The 21,506-nt window shown below is 53.9% G+C and overlaps 1 protein-coding gene and 1 long non-coding RNA gene across 10 annotated transcripts in view; one reads left to right on the top strand and one right to left on the bottom strand.

Moving 5' to 3' along the window:
• Positions 1 to 21,506, bottom strand: part of LOC310904598 — a 57,073-nt gene that overhangs the window by 6,304 nt on the left and 29,263 nt on the right. For 8 of the 9 annotated variants that reach the window (XR_014588453.1, XR_014588454.1, XR_014588455.1 and 5 more), the window contains 6 exons: positions 17,625 to 17,716; positions 12,632 to 13,662; positions 7,059 to 11,107; positions 3,986 to 4,181; positions 3,559 to 3,693; positions 2,561 to 2,626 (listed from right to left, as the gene is read on the bottom strand). This is a non-coding gene — a long non-coding RNA (uncharacterized lncRNA). Of the gene's footprint in view, positions 1 to 2,560; positions 2,627 to 3,558; positions 3,694 to 3,985; positions 4,182 to 7,058; positions 11,236 to 12,631; positions 13,663 to 17,624; positions 17,717 to 21,506 lie in introns of all 9 variants that reach the window. The other variant, XR_014588457.1, reaches the window with a different exon arrangement.
• The window catches only part of PLEKHO2 (pleckstrin homology domain containing O2), a 28,815-nt gene continuing 13,747 nt past the window's right edge, over positions 6,439 to 21,506 (top strand). Inside the window, exons 1-3 of the mRNA XM_083849587.1 lie at positions 6,439 to 6,828; positions 11,243 to 11,395; positions 18,235 to 18,351. Of these exons, the coding sequence (XP_083705713.1) occupies positions 6,820 to 6,828; positions 11,243 to 11,395; positions 18,235 to 18,351 (279 nt within the window). The 5' untranslated portion in view covers positions 6,439 to 6,819. The remainder of the gene's footprint in view (positions 6,829 to 11,242; positions 11,396 to 18,234; positions 18,352 to 21,506) is intronic.

Below are 21,506 nucleotides of genomic sequence, written 5' to 3'. Positions count from 1 at the left end.
TGGCCTCGTACGCTGCCCTAAATATCTCCCACTGGGTCTTTTGGAGCCTGGGTGGGCTGAAGGATGCTCTCCAGGTGCTGAGATGTGAGGGGTGCTTGGGGAGGTGTCCCTGGGGATGTGTCCCCGGGGATTTGTCCTGGGGTAATGCCACCGATCCTGTCCCCAGCCCCGAGCCGTGCACACCGGAGGGATGCTCGGGGTGTCCAGCACACATGGCACTGTCCTTGTCCCCAGCTGGCCTCGTGGTGCTGGAGGGGCGACACCCCAGCTAACGAATTTGGGGGGGGGGGCGGGTTCAGGGCCTCGCCATGGGTGCTGGGTGCACCCCGGGGGGCCGGGGGGCCGCATCCTGCCCGGGGGGAGCCGCAGCCCCCGCAGCTGCGCTCGGCGGGCGCTAGGTGGGGATGGCAGCACGCACACACCGAGCTGCCGGCCCCGGCGAGCAGCAGCAGCAGCAGCAGCAGGAGGAGGAGGAGGAGGAAGGCCGAGGGCTGGAGGCCTCCGGGGGCTGCTGCCGGAGGCTCTCACCTCGGTGGGCTCCGAGGGAGCAGAGGGTCCCGGCCAAGGACGGGGAACCGTGTGCTCGGTTAGGTTCAGCTCGCCCTGCCCGAGCATCGCCAGCTGCTGCAGCCCAAGGGGGGGCCCAAAAAACATTTGCAATTTGGGTGTTTCGTCCCGCTAACTGGGAGCATTTGCCCTCCCAACGAGCTGCCCCCGAGGGGATGCTGCTTGGTGCCCAGCTGTGCGCATCGCTCGGCCCCGGCGCTGCCGCCCTAACAGGGAGGGGAGATTTTGGGGTGCTGGTCCGCAGACACCAGCCACAAACAGCATGGGGGGGGGGCGGGATTCACACGCCGCAAAAAAAAAGGGAAAACACCGCAGAGAAAGGTAAAACGCTCCTGTTGTGGACGGTGAGAGCCTTGCCCAGGCTGCAGAAAGGCATCTGCAAATGTCACCGGAGTTACTGAGCCAGCGCTGCCCAGCCCGCAGGGCCGAAGGACGGTAAGTGCACATAGATCATCTGGAAGGGGGGAAAATGGCCCAATTCCACGTGGAGCAGAAACTAATTTGCAAAGTTCACAGCCCCAGCGCTTCGCAACCTTTCCCGTGACAAATGGCCGGAGCTGGCCGATGGCTCCCGCGGGCCTGATCCTGCTGGGGAGCTCGTGGTATTTCGGGGGGTGAAGGCAGGAATGGGGCTTCTCTCTTCTGTGCATCCAGCATGCCCCACCCAGGGGCAAAGAGGAGAGTATTTCTACCCCGAAATATAGCCCAAACGGTGGTGCAGCCCTGGAAAATGGGGTTTGCCTGGGGACGTGGTGCCCCACTGGGTCTATACGTGCTGGTGGCAGCTCGGTTGGATGCTGGCTCCCACCCCAGCACCGAGACTGCCACCAGCCAGGAGCACCTCACCGCCGCGGAGGTAATGAGTTTCCACGTTTATTACCAGCATTAATTACGTTGTGCAATTCCAGAAGGGAAACATCTCCCCACTGATGCTTCTCGGCCAAACCTCCTCCCGTGGCCACAGCGCATTTCGTCTCCAAGCCGTGGCGAGGCTGCAATTCAGGCAGCCCTCTGAGAGCCCCCTTGGCCTCGCCGCCAACAGAGAGCACCGTTTTGGGGCACTGCTGATGTTAGCACTCACTGTGTGCCTGCATCCCATACCCCTATATCCCTGTATCCCTTTATCCCTATATCCCTATATCCCTATATCCCTGTATCCCCATATCCCTGCATCCCTGCATCCCCGCATCCCTACATCCCCGTATGTGCCGCCTGCTCGGCCACGTGCAAGCCCTCCAAAGCCCACCCCGGGCACAATGGGCAAACACGAGAAGTCCTTCATGTGAAAGAGTTTACTTGCCAGCGCTCCCTGTAAATCCCTCCTTAAGCTGCTTGATCCCAACCTGCATCCCAAGCCGACCCAAAATCAGAGCAAGGCCCTAAGCCACCCTGATCCGTGCCAGCCCGGCGACGTTTCTGGGGTCCTGAAAACCAAGTGCCTCAGGAATACCCAACTCTTCCTCTAGAAGCTTTTTAAGGAAAGATAAGTTTTTATTTTTTATCTGGAAACAGATTTTATTTTTTTTTAAGTTTTAAAAAGGGGTTAATTGGTCCGCAAACACAAACTTTGCATTTCTTTTCAAACTGTTCTGAGCTGGTCTAAAACCAGAAGGCTTTGGGGATTTTTTTATCATGCTATTTCCCTTCAATCTGAACTGATTTATCTCCCTTTTCCTCCCGCGTTTATCTTTCAGATCAGCCCCCAGATGAAAAATCCCCCTCTCACCCCACAGCACGTGGATTTCCCGGGCTGGTGCCTGCAGCGTGCAGGATGCGGCCACCCCACGTGCTCACCGCAAGGCAAACCAGACCCGCCCCAAGCGAGCTTCTCACGAAGCTCCCTGCAAACCCATTCCTGCAAACCCAACCAGAAATGATTGCCTCCGTCTCCAACAGCCCCCATTTTTCCAGCTAAATCCCTTCACCACCGTCACACCTCCCGGTAAAACTCGGCAGCAGCTGGCAGGGTGCAGACCGCAGCGCACTGACTTACTGGTGAGTCCGAGGCGAACCCTCCAAAAACCAAGGGCTGGGATGCCACATCCCCGATTTCATATAACTGTAAATTAAGAAAAAAATAAAAAAAACATCACCACAAACTATTTGCATTTTGAAATCAAACAGTTTACTTCCTTTCTTAAGTTTGAGGGAGCCCCGAAGGCAGTGCGTGGCGATTCGGGGCCATTTCAGGCTTTGATTTTCCGGGGCTTTTTCCTGATACGCAGCGGTTTGCAGGGCTGCACTCAGGCCGTGCTGGTGTCAGGGCTGCTGTACTCAGCTTTCACCATTTAGGATTTCAGTGCAGTTGACAGCTCTAATTACAGTCTGTGAGCTGCAAGGCTACGCCGAGAAACCATCCTCGGCCGCCGCGGGACCAAACCCCCCGAATCTCACTTCCCTGTCCCCACCGCCGAGAAGCCACGGCAGCATCTGCAGGGGATTAGAGCCTCCCTCATTCCCAGCCTCAATTTATTCCTGTCCGGTTCTGGCCCCATTTGTTCTGGTGCCAACATTGTCTTCCAGCTCCGCTAGCTCGTCTCCCTTCCTGGTGCTTCCCCTTGATGTATTAATAGCGGGCCAGCAGCTCTTTGTTCCACACGCCCGACGCGCGCCGCGAGGGGGGATTTTGCTTTTTAGACGAGGGGATGAGGAAAGAAAGCGTGGCCAGCTGAGCCCGGGCTGAGCCGCCCCAGCTCCCCGGGGAGCACCCACCAGGGGCCGGATTCAGCAGTCACCGAGGTTCAGGCAAAGCCCCCAGCTCGGTGGCACCGCCGTGCCGAAACAGCCCCAAAACTAAGGGGAGCAGTGAGGAGAAATTGCCCGGCCTCCTGTTTGCTCCCGAGGCTGGGGTGCCAATGTCACTGGGTTGCTCGGTACACCACCCATAGCTATGTGCACGTTGTTTAATTTTGGCTTTTTTCCCTTTCTTTCCCTTTTTTTTTTTTACCCACAAGTCCCCCCAGACCCCACAGCACATCTCCCCGGACTCACGTTCACAACAGAAGCGGTGGCTGCGATTCGCCAGCGGGGTCTGTGCCGTTCAGGGACGCGGCCGTCACCAGGACACCAGCAGCAACACCCTGCAGCCTGCACCCGCTGCCTTTCAGGTGGGCTTGCTGAGAGGGGCTAATTTAAACAGAAATTAAAAAGGATGCACGAAGCGGCACGGCTAATTCCACACTCGCCCTCATGCCCCAGGCCTTCATCACGTTACTCCAGCTCACTATTTTTAAGACAACCGAAGGCATCCCCGTTTTGCCCCGGCAAGCCGCCTCCTTTCCCATGGCAGGGAGACGCGGAGGTGCTGCAGGACCCCGAATGCCACCACCCCACAGCAGGGAAGCGCCCACGTGAGCGGCCGGGAGGGGTTAAAGCCCAGGGCTCGGTTGCAAACAAAGGTCCTTGCGCCGTGACTCACCAGCACGAGCTCCTCGGTGCCACGTGCGGCTCCGTCCCGCTTGTCCCAGCAGCACCACGCCGCTTCTTGTCAATGAATAAGACGCCGGGTGGGATCCTGCCCCTGTGCTGTCATCAGACGGCGTTTTTGGACCGGCCTCCACCTTCTCACACGACCGACGTCTTCCTCGCCTTCCTCTCGTGGACTCCAGCTCCTCCTGGGGATAAGGGCAGTGCGATGCTCTCCGTGCGCTCGCGGCAGCTGATAAACCACAGCGACACGGCCATCCCCGTGCAGCCACGCACACGTCCTCACATGCACGGTGACTGCATGCTAAAAATATTCTTCACTCTTTCGCCGATTAAAATTTTCCGGGAGAGTCAGAAGCACAGCCTATACTCTATCTGCCCGGCCAGAGGTTTCCCCTCACGGCCCAGCCAGGAAAATAAAGACTGAACGACGTGCCTGGGATTTTTTATCACTTTAAAGCCTGGCTGCAATACCATCTATCCCATCTGAGGGTTGGGAACTTAAACCAAGAGCAAACGTTTTTAAGCCAGTCCCGAAGCTGCTGTTGGGCAGCACAGAGCTGTCCCCAGCACGGCCACAGCTCCGAATTGCTGCCCGGGGGTCCTGGTCCCACCTTTCCGAGGTGCCTGGCGTGGGACGAGGGTGAGGAACCCAAAGGGCTCGGATGCTCACAACCCACCAGCTGCTTGCCCAGCGCCTGTACCCGCACCACATCGGCGCTTTCCGGGCCCGATGCTGCTACCAGCAGTGGCGGGGGGGCAGTGAGGCCGCCGAAAGTGTTTACGCAGCAGAGGTATCACCTCGGTGAGACCGGCGCCTCTGCCAAAGCCACGGCTGAGCTGATGGGAAGGAGGTGCCGCCAGGGTGTTCCTCTCCCGTGACCACTAATAGCTGTTTGTGCGCACCCGCTCTCAGCTCCGGCCCCGGATCCGACCCCGTGCAAGTGGAGCAAACGGGGAGCCCGCCATTCCCTCTCCATCTTCCCTTTGCTTTTCCCAGCGCGTTCAGCCCCCCGACAAAACCCTCGCCCATCACGGCAGGTGCAACGTGCAGCATCTTCGAGCCCTGGACGGAATGCTGAAATTGCTTCCTGGCAGCCCCAGGATTTCCCATTCCGAACCCAGGGCGATTCCCTACTCCTCTGCTAGCCCCAGACCACGTAGGAGGGGGGCACCCAGTGCTCGGTGCCTCCTCCATCGCTGCTCAGCAGCCTCCTCCTGTTTTCCTCCAAGCCCCTGTGATACCCGTGCAGAGGCGCGTTTAACCTGGAGGGAACTGGTGCCGATACTTTTCTTCTCCTCTCCTTCTCATCCTCTATCTTCTCTTCCGAGAACAATGGAGGCAAGGTTTGCGGAGGGAGGTAATGTCTTTTTTTAGACCGACTGAAATAATTAGGAGAAAAACAGGCAGGCTGTTGGGTACACGAGCCCTTCAGCAGGCCCGAAATAGAAGCAGAAGTCTGCAAAGCTGAATGCCAGTGGAGAACAATAGCTCGAGCGTGACTAGTTGCGTTAACCAGTTCTGCCACCGAAGACCACTTCCCAGCTGCTCCCCTTGGGCTAAGACGAGGCATCGCCCCGCTGCCGAAACCCGCCGGCACGAGAGCGTTGTGCTGCCCGGAGCCGGCGCTGGGGCTGAGGGAGCCGTGCTGGCACGTGGAGCTGAGCCCCAGGAGATGCACCGGGGCTTTGCTCCATGACGGATCCACGATGCTCAGCACCCAGGCGGCACCTGCGTGGGCATCCCTCGCCTCAGTGCATCCTGTGCCCTGTCCTGCTGCTCCTGTCCCCGCAGACGCTGTCCCACCCTGTGCCGTGCCTGACCGCGGGGAGCCTCCGATTCCAGGGACCCCGTCCTAGCGTGGGGGTCTGGCCTGTCCCCTGGGGATCCTAACGTGCCCATGGGGACACTGGCTGACACTCAGGGACCTGTCGCACCTCCACGGTCCTTTGCTGCACCCCAAGGGTCCCAGGGGCTGTGTCCCACCACCGGAACCCTGTTGCACCCCGTGGTCCATGCCCTGCTCCTACAGTCCACGTCCCACCCCACAGACCCTGTCCCACCCCATGGCCCACTCGTATGGTCCATGTCCCACCCCACAGACCCTGTCCCGCTCCTGTGGTCCACGTCCCACCCTGCAGACACGTCCCACCCCCGGGACCCGTCCCACTTCCATGGTCCGCATCTTGCAACCCTAGGACCCTGCCCCACCCCGCAGACCCTGTCCCACCCCATGGTCCACGTCCCACAATCCTAGAACCCTATCCCACTCCTACGGTCCGCGTCCCACCCCACAGACCCTGCCCCACTCCTGCGGTCCATACCCCACCCCGCAGACACGTCCCACCCCAGGGACCTGTCCCCTCCCTACACACCATGCCCCCCCCAGACCCTATCCCCCTCCCACGCCCCAGATCCCACCCCACCCCCCCCGGTCCCACCCTAGGACCCCCCCTTCCCTTTCCCCTCGAGCCTCCACACCCCCCCGAGACCCCTTTCCCCCCTCTCCCCCCAGCTCCCAGCCCCGCTCCCGCACCGGGCGCTGCCTCCCCACGGACCGGGGCCGGGCCGGGCGGGGCCGGGCCGGGCTTGGGGAGGAGGGGGGGGAGATCCCCGCCTCCTCGGGGCTCCGGAAACCGGCGCTGCTGCTGCTGCTGCTGCTGCTGCTGCTGCTCCTGCTCGACAAGAAGTTGGTGCGGAGGACACAGCCCGGCTCGGCCCGGCTCGGCTCGGCTCGGCATGCCCGGCCGCCCGGAGCCGCGCTGCGCAGCGGGACGCCGCCGGCCGCGGAGCCCCTGAGGAGCACCCCCGGCCCCTGCCCCGCCATGGAGCAAGTGAGTAAGGGCCGTGATGAGCCGTGCCGAGCCGTGCCGAGCCGTGCCGGGCCGTGCCGGGCCGTGCCGAGCCGCGCCAGGGTGGGACAGGGCTGGACGCGCTGGGACGGGACGGGCTGGGAGCCCCTCGGTGCCTCCCCCGGCTGCCAAGCGCGGGGGCAGCCGCCCTGCCCGGCCACGTTGGTCTTTTAAAATTTTGCCGAGTTATTATTATTATTTTCCGTAATTACTTCTGGCTTTTTCAGCCGGCGCCCCCGGTTCCAACTTTTCTGCCCCCTGTCGCGCTCGGGGCGGACAAGCGGCGGCAGAGCCGGGCGTGCCGGAGCCCGCAGCCTTCGCAGGGTCTGTCCTCTCCTCCTCCTCTTCTTCTTCCTCTTCTTCCTCCTCCTCCTGCTCCTCCCGCGTCCCTGCCGGCCGCGCTCCCCCCGACACGCGTGGGGTTTCACGCCCGGGCTCTCCCAGCCCCACGACCCCGCGTAATCGCTGCCGATGCACAAAGGAGGCTGCCCGCAGAGCTCGGCGTGCGTGGAGCTGGGAGCCGCTGCCCGCCTCCCGTCCCCCTCGGTTCGGCTCCCAAAAATGGGGTGAGAAGGAAATCTTCTCCCAAACAGGCAGCGGGGAGGCCGCAGAGCGGCCCGGGTTGGTCGCGACCGAAAGCTGTCGTTATCCGCCGGCATCTGTGAAATTAATCCACGGCACAAGAACCGCGTCCAGCTGGCACCCGGCCCAAGGGGCAGGAGCAAGGAGGGTTTGGGGGGCCCGGCTGCCGCGGGGCCGCTCGGCAAAGGAACCCTCCGGGGAGCCCTTTGGGGACAGGGCCCCAGCTGCAGCTTGCCAAGGCTCACGTGGATGCCAGCGGGTTGTGCCCGGGGAGGTGGTTGGTCCCCGCAGGCCGGGGAGAAGTGGAAGCACCAAGAGCCTTGTCGGAAGGGAAGGTGGAAGGGCAGAAAAAGATTTGAGGTCTGGGAACGCGTCTGGAGCTGCATTCGTCTTGCGTAGATAACCCGGGATGAGCTGGCTGCACCTCTTGCTTGCTTTGAACGGAGCAACTGTGACAGAGCGAACCACTTCTGGGCAGCGTGTGCGACTTAAAAACACCGCCACGACTCGGCTGTTGGGCTTTTGTTGTTGTTAGAAGCCATGAAAAGTCTGTGGTTTTGTGGGCCCTTCAAGTACTGGGGGAGGGAGGTAGAAATCATTGCCTAATGGTTAAATAAAACGCCATCCTGTGCCCCTGCAGGATGCTGAGCTCTGCTAAGCCGTAAAACTGAAGCGTAAACCAGGCTGTAAGAGTCAAACTCGTGCTGCGCTTCTAAAGCCCGTGATATAAACTGCAAAAACGACTTGTATGGAGTGGCTTTGGGAGCAGTGCCTTTGGCCTCGGCCAGTGACAGGACAACTCAGTTCTTCCCTCGTTTACGCTGGCTCACTTGGCTGATGTCAGTGGGTTTATTCTCGTGGATTTACACCAGCGTCAGGCATGAATCCAGCCCCAGAACATCCTGGAAAGGATATCTTAGCGTTTCTTGCCTGCAGCAGAAGGAATCCCCGCACAAAGCTGAATTGACACCAGCAAATCATCTCTTTGTGCCGCGCTCCAATTTTAGTCATGGAATCGCAGGCAGCGGGTGCGGAGTGGACACAGAGTCCTGCTCTGACGGCGGCCTTCCCTGGCAAACCTCCCCCGGCTGGTCCGTGGCACCGTCCTCGCAGCCTTAATGACACAGGACCAGAGGGCTACACAGGCACCTTGGGCTCAGGTGACTGCTGCACGATGCGGGGCCGAGCGCTCTGCTCGAGGCTGCTCCTGTCTGCTGAGCAGCAGGCTCCATCCCATCCTGTCCTCCCTCTTCTGGGGGGCTGCGAAGGGCTCTCGCAGGCGGGAGGCTCCGGGTCTGGGTGGCAGAGGCAGGCTTTGCCTCCTCCTCCTGCAGAGATCCTTGGCACTGGGAGCCTCTTGACGGGGACAAGTTGGGGTTTGGCACGTTGGGGCAGGCGGGGACTCAGAGATCCTCCCGGCAGACGCTCCACGAGGCCTGGGACGCCGGCACTGCCAGGAGGTCCTGCGGGGTTTGGAGAGTGACCCGTGCAGGGGTTCTTCCACACGCGGATCTTAGCAGTACTCTGGGAACCTACAGAGAGCAAGCGGCCAGGCAGCGCTGGCTCCCAGCACACGCAGGGCCAGTTTAGCCCAGGGGCAGAAGCCCTGTGATGGTACGGAGAAAAGCGACTGACCCCGAAATGTCAGAGAGCTGGCGTAGGCAGTGGGAGCAGGCGGGGGTTGCGAGATCACCTCGGCTGTAGCCTTGCAGCTCGGCCTTTCACAGGAGCGCTGGCATGAAAATAAACTCCAACAAAACTGGCTAGCAGGGCAGGTTGCTTTTTCAGAAGTAGCTGTGCCGTGCTGAGACCTTACAGTGAGTACTTTTATCGTAAAACCACAGAAAACGGTAGTTTTCACTCTGTAGAGCACAGAGGCCACAGACAGACTTATTTGGCACGTGTTTTCTTTCAGATAGCCTTTCTGCCATCTGCAGAGAGGGGGGAAAGAATGGTAAAAATCAATCTGCACAGCAAAAAGAACCAACAGAAAACCTTAAGAAGTAAAAACATTTGGGAGTAATGGGGAGCCTGGGAGCTCTTGGTCTGGAGTCACTATTCGTACAGGTACAGCCATGCAAAACCGCTAGGATGAAAACTGAGGGTGAAGTCCATGCCCAATTGTCTAAAAATGACTTCAAAGGGTGCTCAGTCAGGAGACCAACAGGTCTATATTTGTGCAGCGATTGATGTTTGCTGAAATAGCAGATCACAACTGAATACAACTTCCTGGCAACCTAAAAAGTCAACTTAAAAAAAACAAAACCACAGTACCCCTCATTTCCCGGAAAACTTTTTTATGCTCTATCATCCTGTATTGGGGCGCAGCTCGGTACAATTGAAACAACTTCTACAGAGCGTGCCAAGAACGTCGCCCGTTTCTGTGTGGTTTACTTTTACGGGAGGCTGTTTGGTTGCGTTTCTTGTGCCTGGTCTGCACCTACCTGGAAACGTGAAGCCTCTCCCCAGCCTTGCTGGAGGTTGGAAGAAGTGCCCGTGCGCAGGGAATTTAATCTGTTTTTCCTCTCGTTGTGGGTGCAAGTTCTGTCTTTAGAGGAACAGCTCACCCAAATGCAATCCAAGGGTGTGTTCGCAGGGAGTCTGGTGCATGAAAACAGATTTGTTAGCAAGGCTTTCCTCTGAATTTTTGGAACTCGTCCGTACTCACTCGCTCTATCCCTACTCCCTTCTGGCCATGGGAGTGTCCAGCTCTGACTCCTTCCGATGCACGTGGGATTTCCTCATGTTAAGAAACATGATGGCTATAGCCACACTGGTTTGGTTTGTTTGGTTTGTTTTCTTTTTCCTAGGAGCAAAGGTTTCATTCAGCAGCTAGCCAGGACCATTTGGGGATGCTCGGTCTCCTGCCTCTGTCATACATCCTTACGTAGTGAAAATGCATCGCGTTTTTGCAGGAGGATTATTGTCATTACAGGCAACAGAAGTGCCGTGTCCCAGGAGGAAAGCCAAGCTTTGGGCTAACAGCGTGGCTCCTGGAAGGGTGCTGGAGGATTTGGGGTTGGCCTCCTTGTAAGGGTGACGAGTTTGGCGAGGTGTTTTTGTAAGCAGCTCTGGCCCAGCTGAAGGCGGCGAGCAGTGCTCCTCTGCTTGCTCCTGGGAAAGAGGCTCACGGCAGCGGCCCCGCCAGAGCCCGTGTGCCGGGCCAGAAGCATCTCGGTGCAGGTGTGGTGCAGTCCTGGCCCTCCTGCTGCAGAACCCCCCGTGGGGAGTTGGTCCAGGGCAAAGCTGTGCTGGTCACGGGAGCCTTGCAGTGCCATTGCAGCCGGTGGCAAGCAGAGAGCAAAGCAGCTGTGCATGTTGGGACAGGTCACGGTGACTCCGTGCGAGCAGGGCAGCTCTGAGAGCAAAGCGAGACCTAGAGGAGCTTGCAGAAGTGACTGTGGGCAAAACATGAGTGTTGCTTCTAAAGGGGCACTTGGTGCACCAGCCAGAGGGGAGAACCTTCCCTAAAAGAGGTGCAAAGAGCCACAGGGAGCAAAGGAGCAGGGGGACTCACCGCCATCCCAGCAGCATCCTCAGGAGTGGCCAAGGTCCGTGCTGTCCACTCCCCAGCCCTGTCCCAAAGGTTTGGCTGTCGGGGGGAGCTGGCTGAGCTTCCCTCTTCCTCGCAGAAGTTTTCTCTGGAAGATGCCAGGTCCCAGGCTTTGTTCCGTGTGATCTGGTGGGGAGGGAGCACATGTGGTGGGTGCTGGGGTCTGCTCTGGGCAGGCTTTCCGAAGACTGTCATTAGATGGACGGAAAGTGCTTTTAACGTGGTTCCTTTTCCCTTCTGCTTTTCTTGGTGCCCTTGCAGGATACAAAGGAGGAGGTCTCAGAGAAACCAAAGCCTGCTCCAACCGCAGAGAAATTCGGCTGGATTAAGAAAAGCAGTGGGGGACTCCTGGGACTGTGGAAGGATCGTTACATCCAGCTACGGAAAACGCAGCTTGTGGTCTTTGAGGATGAGGTATGGTCACAGCTAACTCCCTTGAATAAAGGCCCTCAGTGACACACATTCCTGCATTTTTCACTCTTCCCTCCCGCCCATTCCCTTCAAAAGGACTTCTCCAGATATCTTCGGGAAGGTTAAATGCTATGAAGAAGAGACAGCTGCTGCATTTTAGAGTATATTATATATCATAAATATTTCAGCCAGTAAATATTTTGACAGTGCTATTGTCAAAAAAAAAATATGGGGGCAGGACATCCTGTGACAAGGCAAACAGAGTAAAACTTTGGGCGGAAGCAGGATATGTGCTAGTAGTTTTTGGCATTTAAAGGCTAAAACTGCATTGTAGCAGACCGGCTGCCCACCTGCTGCTAGAGGGGCTGACAGACAGCCCCGCAGCTGTTTGGCACCCCTCAAGTAGCTGGAGCTGCTCCTAGCCAGGCTTTTCAGGGTTTCATTTAGGCACCGATGGGCGCAGGGCAAGATCCTGAGTGCTTGCCTTCCTCCTTAAATGGGGACACAGTTTGGGTTTGGCTCATCTCTTCCTGTTAGCTGAGCAAGCCAGCGCTGAGGGAAGGACCCCTGGGAGCCTTATCCTGGACTTCCCTAGATAAATTGCGTGCCTTAAGTTCATGGCCTCATTTAGAGCTGTTTCTAATCAAATGAGAAAGAAGAGCCAAGCCAAATCTGCCCTGCATCTTCATGCGAGAAGAACGAAAAGTGCAGGGCCAGTCCTGCTGGGCTGCAGCGGGACTGCTTGCCCAGGTGGGTAGTTCCTGAACCTGCCTCTCTGCTGCTGGGCTGAAAGGGGCTCTGTGAGAGCAGAGTTTGCCACAGCAGGTCACATAAGCTGCAGCCCAGAGAGATTTGAGACAGGGGCAGCTAAGTCTAAGCCCTGCTGGTACGTGGTGGCTAGAAGCAGCCTCTGGGCTGAGGTTTTTGCATGCATGTGTCAGAAGAAGTGGCAGGAATTCTCAGTGCAAATCTGCACGAGGACTGTGCGCCTGCGTGGCGTCTGACACAAGGGGTCCGGGTCAGTTGTGGGCATCAGGATGATAGAAAATAAAAGCACGTCAAGTTTCTGTGCAGTGTGTCAAGGGAACAAGAATGGGGAAATGTTTCAGCAGTTGCGCTGCTGTGGTGGTTTCAGGAACAACGGGACTGACAAATGAGCTTGGTTCTCTTTTTGAAAAAAACATAGTATTGCCTAATATAGAAGATTTGTTATGAGCAGTTTAGGTTAAATGGTATTACCTCCTCCTGTACGCTGAACCCTCCTGCTCTTTCCAAATCCCGAGGCTTTCTGGAGGCGTTTGTTCTTAGTTTTGAAATGTCATGAAGAGTGCAAGAATACCAAAATGAGAAGTCAGTGTCAGGTGATGAGCAGCTTGGAAGACAGGCAAAGCCGTGGGGGTTTCGAGACCTGCAGCTCTTACACAGGGCGATACAGCTTGGTCCCGCGAACTGTCGTCTCTCTGCAGATTGCATCCAGGTCCCCCAGACACCTGTTGACTCCAGCTGAAGCTACAGGAACAAATAGATTTGAGTCCATAAACATGAGTTTTTTTTTTTCGAGGGCACGACTTTAAAAACAAGATATATGGAGGTTCTTATTACCACAAGGGAAAAGGAAGCTTTTAAAGTAAGATTAATTTTCACAGACATTCAGAAGAAGGAAAAATCCCGATCATTTAAAGGGTTATTTTATTATCTCAACAAGGAAAATGGCATTTGTAACAACCAGACATAATGTTTTCTGGTAGCCTGCGGACTGCGGTAACATCCTGTAATAAATTGCATCTGTAAGCTACAGTAGCTACAAGGCCCCATTATTGTAAATAAGGGATCATGTTAATATCTATAGGCTATTAAACAGACTTACAGTGAAGTCAAATATCTTAGGAGAGGAAATTGCTACAAAATTACCTGATAGCACAATAGGATAGCATGTGATTGTGCAGACTTACTACAGGGAAACTGAAGGAAATGGCAATTTTCTGTACTCAGGAGGGGTCCCGTTACCACAGAATTGTGGCAGTTCGTGTTTATTACTGCATTTATCTTCCAGTAACGTGAGTCAGGGCAGCATTGCTGTCTCTATCTCACAATTGGGGAACTAAGTTTCTGAGATGAGAAGTGACTTGCCCAATGTCAAAGGAGAGCCTGTGGTGCAGCGTGCTCCGGTGGCTTTTATTTCCGGATCTCGATCTGCATTTTTTCGCTTTTAGGAAGAAACATTTTTAAATGGGATTGTTCGGTGCTTGCTGGACGGGAGGTTAACGGCCCTAGAAAGAGAAAGGAGATAAAGCATTGGGCAGCAGAAATACACAGTTATTTCTGTATGTATCCGAAGTTAGACTGAAGTAGGTTAAATGGGAGGGAGATCAGCTTCTGTGTGCGAGGGCAGGTTTAGAGTCTGCATATTGAAACTGATCTAAGCCCATCAGATTTCCAGGAAATGAGCTAGTGACTTGGACACATTGTCCTGTTATCAGTCCCTGGTGTGCTGGAGCCCTTCGTGAAGAGGTGTTAATATTGCCTTCAGCAGTTTTTTCATACGCAGGCACACTTGTTTATGCAATTGCACAAGCTGGCAGCTGCACTTGTCTCTGAAGTTTGTGTGTGCAGAATAACAGCGGAGCAGAAGGCCAACAAAAGATCCTGGCAATAACATTTTAAGTACAGCCTGAGCATAACACAAACACTGTATTTTAGCATCATCAATAGAAATCTCCTGGAATGTACTTCTGACCTGCCTTGGAAGCATGTTCCCCATATTGCATCTGTTCATCAGGCTTTTGGTCTGTTTCAAAGTGGAGCTACCTCCCGAAGGCAAACTGCAAAGGGCTATTGTGTTACTTGGAGCAGATGGCGGGTGACAGTCGTCGTACCTCGCTGTGCTGCAGGTTTCAGCGGGCTGATGCAATACGAAGGGTGATGTATTTCTTGTTATCTGCTCTGGCTCCATCTACAGCACCCTGCAGCTGTACCCTCACGTAAGCTAAGACTCGGTTAAGAAGGACACACGTACAGCATACACATTGCATACCCAAATGTCAGGAGAGATGCACCTGTGCAAATCCGTACAGCTCTGCGGTGTTCGGATACTGGGGAAATCACTGAGAAGTCTCAGTGATAGGCACGTTGTGCACAAACCCACACAGAACCAGCAGGCAGGTTATTTTATAATGGTGTTTCTTGTCTCCCTGTCTCTGCGTATTCTTGCTGGAATAAAAATTAAGCCCCCGGAACTACAGAGGGCATACGAAGAACAGGCGATCCTATGCAGAGAGCCTAAACAAATCCATGCCATCACTCCATGGATAAGAGAGAGGGAGTCTTTTGGATTAGAAGTTGGATTTTTTTTGGTTAAAAGTTTTTAATTTTTAATTTTTTTTTTAAAAAGTAGCATATGACAGGGCAAAAGTCATCTTGGCAAAGTGTCTTCTAGAGACCAGAGGATCCACCCGGCATTTGGCTTCCTGTGTGACCTCAGTGGTGCAGTTAAAACCTGCGTTTCTCCACTGGGACAGTGACAGCAATGTACACCCAAATGTGGTTTAGTAAAACGCTTTGAGATCCTCAGCTGGAGAAGAGGATTATTGTTTCAAGTAGTTTAGAGATGTACAGTGAATGGAGGGTCACAGACCATTAATGTGTATCAGTGATGAGGTCCTTGCTGGAAATGTTACTTTCAGATAAATGAAAATTTCAGTGCATCTTTTCCCCTTTTTATCACCTCTTCATTCAGGAAATTGTAGGTTTGCCAAGTGTGATTCTCTGGTTAAGCACATGCATTAATATCTATAGGCATTCAGTAATTTTCTTCCTAAGGGCCAAGCAAGTGAAGCACTTACAGACACATACATGTTTAAGTAGCAGCCTCTGCTCTATGAATAGCTAATGGAATTGTTTTTCTGCATTAAAGCATGAGTGTAGGGTTTTCTGTACCAGGGTTTTACGTGTCTTATTGATTGTCCCTTACAGCGAGTGCAAAAGCAATTTAAAAAAAAAAGCATTAAAATCTGTAGAGGGAAAGAGGCCTGAAGGGAATTCCCTGTTCCCATCTCTGTGGCTATGTGAGAGGTGTCAGATCGGCAGCAGATGGGGCGCCATGGGGCAGCCTGCAGGCTGTGCTCTGCTGGGAGGCGAGACTGCTGGGCGAGGATGCAGGCAGCTAAATCCAGCCTTTGCATCTCGGCACAATGGAACAGAGTTGCTTTAACTTCCTTGGGACGCTAGAGGTGAAATGCAGCGGGAACTTGTCTAAAAAGTGTTTGAGACCAGTCTGTAGGGGCAGGGTTGCTAAAAGCAACCTTGTCCCTGCCCGACGCTGAGCATCCTCTTGGGTCGCAGGAGGTTGGAGGGACCTGGAGACCTGTGGCAGGGTCAGGCCCTTGGTCTTTATCTGAGTTGCGCAGAGTAGCCATAAAGGATCTCTTTGTGACCAGGTAGGCACACAGAGGGGCTGGCCACTCGCCAAGGGTAAAACGGAGACAAAAGCCCCATTCTGGCACTGCCTGAGCTCACAAACTTTTTCCCTTGCCTCATACACGGAGTTTTCATATTTCTCTGGCTGCTTTCTTCCCTGCCTTCCCCGAAGAGGATAACTTACTTGAGGAGTTCCAGGGTCTGAGATGAAGGAGCTACACCTTGCAAAGTCAAGGCAGTGTCCCAGTGAGGCAGGGCCCTGCATGTCCCCATCCTCCGTGCCTTTATTCCCTGGCCAGGCCATAATCCCAAAGCCTGCCCAGGGAGGAGGGGGGCAGCTGAAAGTCAAGAGGCGATGGCCCAGCAAAGCCGCAGCTCCTCAACCTGCTGAGTCCTTCTTGTCCCCTCGCTCTGTCACAGCCCGTGACAGTTCTTAAAACGTGGAGGGCGGCTGGCATGGGATGTGAGGGCAGTTTCCTGTCCAAGAGGCAGGAAGGGTGGCGTGGACAAGGAGGGTGACGCAGAGCCAGTGGGCTCTGCTGGGGGCACAGCCGCCCTGCAAGGATGGGGAGGTTTGCCGGGAGGCTTTGTGCTGATCTCTCGTCAGAGCCCAGCCAAGCCACGTCCATCCTGAGCCCAGCAAACCTTCGTGTAGGAGTTGGCGACCGCAGCCGTCGTGTGGCAGCGCTGTGATGTGCTGTGGGTGGTCATCCACCAAAGGGCAGGATGAGATCACCCGTCCCCTACGCTTGTATCCCTGACCTCACCCTTCTCTATCATTTGTTGGCTGCTGAGGGGTTATTATTTCCATCCCTGTCCTTTTGCAGTGACATTACAGAACAAGGCAGCGGGAGCCTTGTGCCTTCAAAGGGCTCAGTAGTGTCAGCAGGATTTTATCTGCGAGGTTTTAGGTTTGGGCAGGATTCGTCTCCTCCTCCTAATATACCTTTTCCCAGTTCTCTGGTCACATTCACCTACTCAGTGTTAAACGAAATAAACAGCAATGTCATTAAAATAATAAACCTAAATTAGATCCAGACATCCCTCCGTGGCTCAGAACTTGCTGTGCATACCCGCATTCGCTCTGCTGGGCCCCCATCTCCAAACAGGAGGGTTAAAAAAACTGAACGCAGCCCAAGCTCTGCACAGTGACTTAAATGTCAAGTGGTAAGTGAAGGAAATTCCCCGCAGCCCACTTCCCTCTGAACTCTCCATTCCCTGCCTCCAGCCACGCAGTAACTTCCTGGCTACGACACATTTCCTCACCCCACACCCCCTCGCTGCTACAGGAATTGCTAAATACAAACTCGTACGGGTACGAGTCGCTGCCCTGGGAGCGGCCTCAGAGCTGGGGATGGTCATGGCCGGAGGTTTTAATTTAGGATGGTAATAGAGAGGTTCATGAGGCGTGCTGACTGCAGCACTTCACTGGCAAGAACTGCTCCGCGATTCTCACTGCTTATTTGTGTAATATGTAGCAAAGGGAGTTTGGGGCTGTTCATGTCTGAGACACGGAGAATATTGTATTATCTGCCCGGCGTTACGCTGCAATTCCTATTAGGGCTGGTGCTCTGCAGCTGAGCTGAGCCACGCACCACGAGTTGGAATTTTAGTTATGTTAGTGGGTGAAAGGAGCCAAGTTCGTGGCCTGCAGTCGTTGGTGTAGATACAGCAGAGATAAATATTCCCCACCGAGACACTGGCCCCGACAGTTGTGCTGGCTGTACAGGACTGTATTTCCAGTCCTCAGCATTTTGACAGCTCAGAGCACGGCTGTGAGAGGAGCATGTCCCAGTCGCATGTGGCTGCCACTGACCTTGCTCGCAGGAGCTCAGATCTCAGCTCAGCTCTGCCACGGGCTTCCTGTGGGGCTCGGGCGGTGCTGCGATGCCTGTGCCATCTTCTGCCCTGTGAAGAAGCAGAATAACATCGACTTCATTCATCGCAGGGGGGAGGTGATTTAGCCAGGCCAAGTGGGACTTTGGGGGTGCTCTGAGACCGTGCCAGGAAGCTTTATAAAAGTGCAGTGTGCTATTCATTGGAAAGAGCAGCAAAAACCCCCGCGGCAGGACTGACACGGCATTCACAGCCTGTAGCTGGGGCAGAGTCCTTCCCACCTTGCTTCTGGCTGCAGATCCTTGGATGAGGCCACCAGAGATGGCAGAGCCTGGTGTTCCTGTCCACAATGTGTTATTTGCTCAGCTGCTGTGGACCGCTAGCCACAAATCAGCCTGTAGCTTAGAGACCTGGGTGTTTTCTTGGTGGGATACCAGCCCGATTTATGGGGGCTTGCTGTCTGCATGCAGATTTATTTTTAAGGCAGAAGAGCTTTTAGACAGATGCAACGGGAAGACATGCAGAGTTGACGGTGTATGATTGATTTCAATGCCTCCTATTTATAATAATGTTTCATTCCCTCTCTGCAGGATGAACAGAAATGCATAGAAACAGTGGAACTGGAGAGTTATGACAAGTGCCAGGAAGTGCGTGCACTACTAAAAAAGAAAAACCGTTTCATTTTAATCCGCTCACCGGGTAAGAAGGTAGGATTGCCTTTCTCATCACCCTCAATTCTGCTAACTCCAAAATGAGTCCCCAGGCAGCTGTGCCCAGAGCAGACGAAAGGCTCTGAGGTTTCAAAGCTGCTCTTTGGCAGCTGGGAGAAATGACCTGTAGCTGAGAATACAATATGCAAAGAGGAACACTATTGTCTTGTAGACTTTCTTACTGTGTCAGTGAATCAGTCTTCCTGCTACTCAATTTACGAGAACATTTTCCTCTTGATATTTTTTGGCCTTATCACTTTCTTTCTTCCAATACTCCCTGAGCAGTGGAGAATAACCCACGTGCTCTGGGCGAGGAAGTGTCCCTGTCCCAGCTGTGTGTGCTGTAGCTCTGCTGAAGCTCCAGTGAAATCAGCGATCCCGATCCATGTCCTGAGACAGTTCCTGAACTGGGAGATGCTCATGTGAGCAACTCCAGTGCAACGTTACTTGCAGCCAAACAGCTCCTGGAAGAAAAGATTTATTCTGCAAATGTAATGAAACTACAACCGTAGGTTCCTGCGCAGCATGTGGTTATATCCGGGACCAAATAAGCAGGCTGGTGCCACAAAGAAGTTACACATCCACCCGAGCTCTGCCTGTCTGCAGGGATGAGCTTGCCCTTACTGTGTATGTCCATCATCACCACACATACTTTGGAGGTTTTTCTGCATTCCTGCGTACTGCATGTCAGCATCTTTTTGGGCTGGGATGTTTCTGTTGTTGCTCTCAGATAACTCACTTTGACTTACATTCTAATTCCAATGTGATTTTGTTGGCTTAAAAGATCTTATTAAATCTCCAGATCCGAGAGGTTGTGAGGGGACACGAAACATCCTAATTTCCATAAGAATATGAACGGCCAAAAATATCAACTGACATGCATTCCCTCATCTCCATTTTGTTTAAATAAATGGAGATTGTTTAGTCGTTGTTGTCATTGCTGCTTATTCTTTCACTGCCGTCACTTAGCATTTACTCATCTGACAGTGCCTCCGGGCCCCAGCTGAGTTCAGAGCACCATTGTGCTAAACTTGGTTCCAAACAACAAATCAGAACTGTCCTCCTGTCCCAAAATGCTCACATGGAGCGGGGCGGGAGCGGAGAGGGAAGGTGAATGATGCGTGTTTTTCAAGTAGGCACAGTCTGTATCGGGAGAAAAGGGATATGAAGCAACATGCACCAAGGTTATGGTAGCCTGGAAATAAGAACCCGTGCTAGAGAGCTTCTGCTCAGCACAGGGTTACAGAGCAGTGAGTGTCTCCAGTTTGGCTGGGGGTTCAGTGTTTGTTTTGTAACTTCATTAATCACAAATAATGTCAATTTTAGATCGAAAGCGCCTAACCCTGGCCGGCTTGGTGTGTTTTCTGGAGGGTGTCTGAACCACCACAACTGCCCCTGTGGGATCCTTCTGGCTACTCTGTGTGTACACACCTACTCCCAGGGAGGCTAGAAACAGCCTGTGTGCTCAGGGATGGGCAGCATAGTAGGAATTATTTTTATTATTTGCAAGCATATTACTTAGGCAAATTGTGTAGGAGCTGCGTGTGTTTCTGCTCTGCTGAATGAACCAACAAAGGGTGTGAGACCTGTTCTCAAACCTTTCGTTTCTTGCTAGGAGAAAGATATGCCCAAATTCTGCATTGAAAGGGAAAATTCACCCTTTTGGTATGCTGGCAAGTTTACAGCTCCCCTGGTTTTCATGCCAGTGATTAAATGGAGACCTAGATAGAGGCCACTTTTTATAAGGCTCTTTTGGTGAAAAGGAGGGCTTTTATAAGTGAAAAGTTCCCTGTTTGTTACTCCCTCCCACCCTCCTTTTGGCTGGGAATCTGGTCCGGGTGTTGACACACAACATATTTTGCAGATGTTAGAACAAGCTTCCATTAGAGGGCCAATGTACACAACTGGCCTTCTTCTGTTTTGAAATTGCAGCTGTGGCAATAGATATCTGCCGAACGTTTTCCTTTTGGGAGACTTGCTGCCATCTGCAGTGTGCACTGCAATTTAAAATCATCCTGTGAAGTGGCTTGCCAAGCCCTTCCAGGTCTTGCTCAGTTTCTTTGCCCCCCTATCCTGAGCACAAGGCCAGAGAATGCAGAAAGTGAGTGAGTAACTAGGAAAAGTCATTTGTATTTCAGTGCACCGACAGAAGTTTCCCTGTTGAAAGCAAGGACCCTGGTTTAGCTGTAGGGGAATCCAGGTTTAAATCTCTGATGTGACATTTCTGAAGAGCAGAGGACACTTGCAAAGAGCAAATAGTAAAAGAGAAACCGTTCAACCCCTCTCCAATGTCTGAAGGACCTGTGCCCAGTATAGCTCTGCTTTCAGTAAATCGGTCAGTTAAAACTCCTCTGCAGTAAGAGTTGCACCCAAATAAATAGGTTGCCTTGCTAAACACTGGTCTTTGATGGCAGTACCCTAGATTCTGCTTGCCCTAGTCACAAGGATGAAATTTTTCTTAAGCCATGACAATATGAGCATGTCACTGGTCAGCTCCACACGTGGAACTGAAACAAAGCGCTGCCCTGAGCTTCGATTCTTCAGCAAAGGAAGTTGGAAGTGAGCAAAAGACCCATCCTGCTTAGAAATCTCAAATGCTTCATTCCGCCCGCAGCAATTAGATGAAAACGGTTGGAGACGGAGAGCTGAGCAGAGAACTTGTAAGAAAGGGCAGCAACCTTGGCTTGGAGGCTTTAAAATGTACTCATGATGCAAAGAGCAGTGTAAACGACGCCTGGTGTAAACTGCCTGGAGACTACAGAGATTGGCACAAGGCTGGCATTCAGCGGGTCTGAAAGCCTTCAGCTACAGGGAAGAATGGCAAGAAAGAGACTGGTAGGAAGGGAGAGTCCACCAGCAAGTGCTGCAGCTTACCGCAAGTCCTTCCCTAACGCTGCCGGGCACTAACTCAGCACCTGCGTTCAGGGCTGGAAATTTCCACTGCTTATTTTTCCCTTCGTCAACTTTGGAGGGGCCTGGATCTGGAAGCTGCAAGAGATTGCAGTGAAGCACGTTTGCCCTGTGCTCTGGGGTCCGAGTTTGGCAGAGATGTTGCATTATTCCCAGCGTTGAGGCAGCTCTTGGTTCAGCTGCAGAAAAAAACACAAGAATCTCCTGACAGTCCCTTTGCTTCTGCTTTTCCCTCCATGATC

This window comes from Anser anser, assembly GCF_964211835.1.
Source record: "Anser anser genome assembly, chromosome: 10".
NCBI classification, from domain to species: Eukaryota; Metazoa; Chordata; class Aves; order Anseriformes; family Anatidae; genus Anser; species Anser anser.
The sequence above is the reverse complement of the archived record's forward strand: the minus strand, read 5'-3'. Positions and strand labels throughout refer to the sequence as shown.